The sequence below is a fragment of the Condylura cristata genome, unplaced genomic scaffold (assembly GCF_000260355.1).
Source record: "Condylura cristata isolate star-nosed mole 26May11 unplaced genomic scaffold, ConCri1.0 scaffold00024, whole genome shotgun sequence".
Classification (NCBI taxonomy): Eukaryota; Metazoa; Chordata; class Mammalia; order Eulipotyphla; family Talpidae; genus Condylura; species Condylura cristata.
This window is the reverse complement of record NW_004567125.1, coordinates 33307180-33312130: the sequence shown is the minus strand read 5'-3', so window position 1 is coordinate 33312130 and position 4951 is coordinate 33307180. Positions and strand designations below refer to the sequence as shown.

General features: G+C 38.1%; 1 protein-coding gene across 1 annotated transcript in view; it reads right to left on the bottom strand.

Annotated features, from left to right (window-relative positions):
• The window catches only part of ADGRE3 (adhesion G protein-coupled receptor E3), a 52960-nt gene that overhangs the window by 45856 nt on the left and 2153 nt on the right, over nt 1–4951 (bottom strand). The window contains exon 2 of the mRNA XM_004688232.1: nt 2934–3033. Within this exon, the coding sequence (XP_004688289.1) occupies nt 2934–3033 (100 nt within the window). The remainder of the gene's footprint in view (nt 1–2933; nt 3034–4951) is intronic.

The following is a 4951-nucleotide window of genomic DNA, read 5'->3' as shown; positions in this document are numbered from 1 at the left end:
AAAAAAAAATGTGCAAAATGATGTAAAAATAAACTTTTTAATAAAAAAAAAAAGTCCTTATCACCAGAGATTGGAAAGGGTTGTTGAAATGGATCTATGTAACCATACACTTACTAAAATAACACCTGTCCTTGTCACTTCCCCACAATTCATTGCCTCTAGCACAAACCATGTTGTTTTTCACTAAGTTATCATTTCTTTGTCTAAATGGTATATAAATTCATGCTTTGGTCACTTCACTGAGTATTCTCTTAGACTCCCACATACATGTTAACATTTGATTAAACCTGTCTGCTTCTTTCCTATTAATCTACCTTATGTCAATTTAATTCTTATTCCCAGCTGGAAACACAGTAGAAGTGAATGTTTTCTTATCCTACACATATAAAGTTAGGATACCTAAGGTTCCAGGGGATTAGGACTCACGGCCCCATATTCCCATCCTTCCTGGCAGAAGGTACTGAGACAGTCTCATGACCAACTATTACATCCACACAGTAGTTTTGGTCGTCTAGTGAGTAAATTCCCTGTTGGGCTTTGAACCAATTAATGACAGAGTCCTGGCATATTTCCTAATAATGCTAAATTTCCCTTTTGCCCACTTTGCTCTAAAAGTTAATCTTCAGCAGCTACATTAACATTACACCTGCCAAGAGGATGATGGTAGCTTGCAGAGCTAACCCGGGACACAGATGGCTGGAAAGTATTTCCCAGTTCCCCAAAGGGGAGGCAGTCTGTGCACTCCCTAGCTTCCCCAAGGGGAGTCCACGGGCTCCCTTTCCAACCCAGCCAGCCACCCAGGCCTCAATCATATGCGTATCTGTCTCAGTTTAGGGTTTCCAGAATTATTGGTTCACCAGAAACCTAGATTTATAAGAAACTTGAGAAACAGTCTGCTGACTCCTTTGTCAGTGAGGAAGTGGACGGGTCATTGTATCACAAGGCAAACAGCCCTTTACCCCACAAGTTGCACAAATGTAGACGAGTGTTTTAACTTCTTTCCGTTTCCTTGTAAAACATGGTGACTGCATCCTCTGTCTCCTGGGGTTGGGATGACAATATAAGTGAGGGAATGTGTAAGCACAATGTTTGGGGAGGTGCAGAACTTACATGCTAGCTGCTCTCGTGTGTCTTTTATATTCACAGGTGAGCGTTCAGAAAAGGAGAAACCAGTTCCAAGCAGGGTTAGATACCTGCAGAACCATTGCTCAGCACAGGGTTCCGAGGCAGCCTTCAGCCTGCCCATCCCCCTGTTGCCAACTTTAAAGAAGTGTGACCCCAAAATGATGTAAAAATAAACTATTATATTATTAAAAAATTAATAAAAGCTACTTATGAAGTAGAGACAATAATCCAAGCTAAAATAATCTGAAAGGTGATTCTTCTAGTTCTACTTCTTCCTTAAAACTTTTAGAATTTTTTATTCAAAAAATAATTCCCTGTTCATACAATAAGGCTTCCTTATCATAAGTATTAGTCATAGATTTACTATTGAATGGACATGGAATTGTAGATTTGCTGATGTGAGCCAATTCAGCATATATCCAATAGAAGCTTATTTTAAAGATATTGATGGAAAAATATATAAATATGAAAAGAGGTACTAATTGAGGTACTTTACCTTGAAAATTTTCTGAAATTCAGAAATGCTTATTGAATGTTTTCAAAATGATCAAAGCATATTATCTCTCAAAGAAATTTTATGACAAACATGTACATTCATAAGATTAGTAATACTAATAATGGGACCACAGTTTTAGTAGCATGAGAAAGGCAAATTTACCAGATATATTTATTATTTTGATAAGATTTTTCCTTTTTTTAAATCTGTGTCTAGACTCCACAATATATACCTGTGAAATCATCAAATACTTTAAAAAAAAGATTCTATAGTAATTATTTTATGCTGTTACATTTGTGCTTTTTGTAAGTGGCTAAATAATATTAAAATTTTTATTAATTAAATATTTATAAAATATTAACAACAACAACAAAAAAAAGTGTGACCCAACCTGGGTGTCTCTTTGAATCATGGTTCCCAGCGTAGGAGACCCATAGGGTTCGTCTGATGGAACATTATAGCTAAAAGCGAACTGGAAAATGTTCAAATGATGTTTCCTTTTCTTTAAAAAAAAACAAACAAAAACTTGACCTAACATTGGTTTGCAAAATCATATAAACTTCTAACAGTAGAGTTTCACACCACAGTAAATGTGTACATGACACCTCTCACACCTGTCAGCCAGCAGCACTCACCACTATCAAATCGACCCCAGGCACCCACCCCTCCCACCCTTGTCCCCTCCTCTGGTAACTACTATTCAGTTGCCAGAGTCTAAGAGTTCTTTGTGTAAGATTTTGTTAGCTCACTTGCTTTGTTTCTTTACATGCCACATATGAATAAAAAAATCTGGTATTTGTCTTTTTCTTTCTGAATTATTTTCCTCAGCACAATCACCACAATTTCCATCCATGTTGTAGCAACTATGCCCTAGATGAGGCCAGTAATAAACCCTCCTCATGGACCTACTGTGAGGAGTTAATGGATTAATTCATAGAAAGTGCACAGTGAGTGCTTAAAATATTGGTTGCTTTTATTTCTAATATTTTTAGCAAAGGAAGAAGAGAAAGGAGGACAAAAGAAAATAGTAAAAGAGACTGAGAAAATTCAGGGCAGTAGTGATCAGAAAGGAGAGGATATCCATGAGAACATGGAACCGATGAAGAGGAAGATGGAGTGGATCCTAAGGAAATTTCAGGGATGTATGAGAGCAGTTTGAGTCATGGCAGGAAGGAAACCGGAACCTTAGGGGAAAAGGAGAGTGATCAAAGCTGAGCAGAAGAAAGTGGGGAAGGACAAGCCAGCTGATTGTTGAGCCAGGCAGCTACTGACCAGGTGGGTAAGTTGCCGCTGTTACCTTACTTGCACCTACCTTGAAGGAGTAACCGCCCCTGCATGCCTGCGTGGAGGTAGCTCCTGCCAGTCAGCTCTTGAAGCTCCTTTCTGCTGCCCTCGCAGCGGACCCCTATTCCCTGTTCAAGGAAGTCTCATGGCAACTGATATACATTTCTTTGGGCAGCTTATCTAGGAATTGCTGTAAGCATGAACTTCTTGTTTTTCACCATCAAACTTGTGGTTCTGCTTTTTATTTATTTTCTATCTTTTTTTTTTCACCTGTTTTCAAATGGTTTTTGAAACCACTTGATGGTGGTAGGTTTTTCTAGCTATTTTTGATTGCTTTTGGACTGACAAAATCCATTGACTCTAGGAAAGGAATGCCTATTAGTTAAAGAACATTGTATGAGCAGAGGAAGTGACTTTGGGGCCCAAATAAACTTTTAATAACCTGGTGGTTTTGAGCTGGGTACAGGATTTAGGGTATCTGTTGGTATCTGAAATTTCTGGAGGAGACAGTTTTACAAATTGGGGGCTTCTTCTTTCCTTCTCCCTAGCAGCCGTCACTCACCAGCTGTTTGGAACCTCAAAGTCTGGTAGAGGTGATGTATTGTTTGGTCATCTGGGGGCAATCCAGACCAATTTGCAGGATTTGGAAGAAAAGGCCTCTAAGTCATTCCCTGCTTCAATGAATATTCAGTAAAATGAATAGTAAGTGATGGTACCTGCACTAACTTCTAGGGATCATTTTGTTCAACAGTGAACAAAATGTACACAGTCTTTTCTATGCAGAATTTAGGTGAGGAAGCTAAACAAGTATAAACAAGTATATAACTCATACTAAGTCTAGCTATATCATGGTCCAGTTGTGGCAAGATGCTGCTTTCTTGAACATCCACCAATTGCACAAATCCAAGGTCCAAAAATAAACAAAGAGGCAATTTTTGAAATATTCCCAAAATTCAAACAGGAGATTCTACTAAGTGCATATGGAAAAATGTTTTAAGCTAATTTCTTTCTTATGTTTTGAGCAAGGAAACCACCTCTTAATGATTTTCTACTTTCTCTCTTTGAGTTGTGCTAGAGAGGAGTTTTGGTGGAAATTTAAATCACTGAAGCCTTCATTTGTTTATTTATACATCATTGCTCATTTTTGTACAATGTTTGATTTCTCAAGTGTAGTCCCCATAAAATTACCAGCAAGACACCAGTGAACTGAAATCAGACTCTTATGCTCTTCCCTCCCTTTTGATCACTCTTCCTTCTCTCTGATGAATGTCTCCAATTTATAGTTTGCCTGCTAGTTTTGTCTTTTATTGCCCATGGCCCCTTGTTTGGTCCCCTTATATTCCTCCTGTAAGTGAAACCATCCAATACGTTTCTTTTTCCTTCTGACTTATTTCACTGAACATAACCTCTTCCAATTACATCCATGTTGTTGAAAGTTAATCTTTTTTGATTGCTGAATAGTATTCCATTGTGTATATCTACTGCATCTTTTTTGTGAATCACTGAAGGTTTAAAACCAGGTATGGTTATAATATTACCTCTACACTCTTTTTTTTTCTTTTTTGGATGCTTTTTTATAGAAGGAAGCAGGGGTGCATGGTAGGGCCAGTTGTACAATAACATAAGCAGAGCTAATGCCCTGTTGTAGCATTTTCCAGATGGTCTCTCTGCTTTTTCATTCTGCTCTAACACATTCCCAACCAGGCAGTCAGAGTTATCTCACAAAACAAATCACATGCTGTCACTCCCCTGTCCGAAAGCATTTTGTCTCCTCATCGTACCTAGGATTAAAAGCAAACTTCTTGCTCTGACCTAAAACCTCCTATGTGAGTTTTCCTCATCTACTTCTTAGATTTCATTTGCTATCACGCTCCCCTTTGCTTTGTATGCATCAACCATTAGCAGGCAGACTGAGGGGCACTTGAGAACTCCCAAGCATGCTCTAAAGGGATTCTGCCATGTGCCCCATAAGGACAAAGCAGTGTTAGTGTGTAAGATCTTTTTTTTTTTTTTATTGTTGCATTGACTTTATTTATTTATTTATTT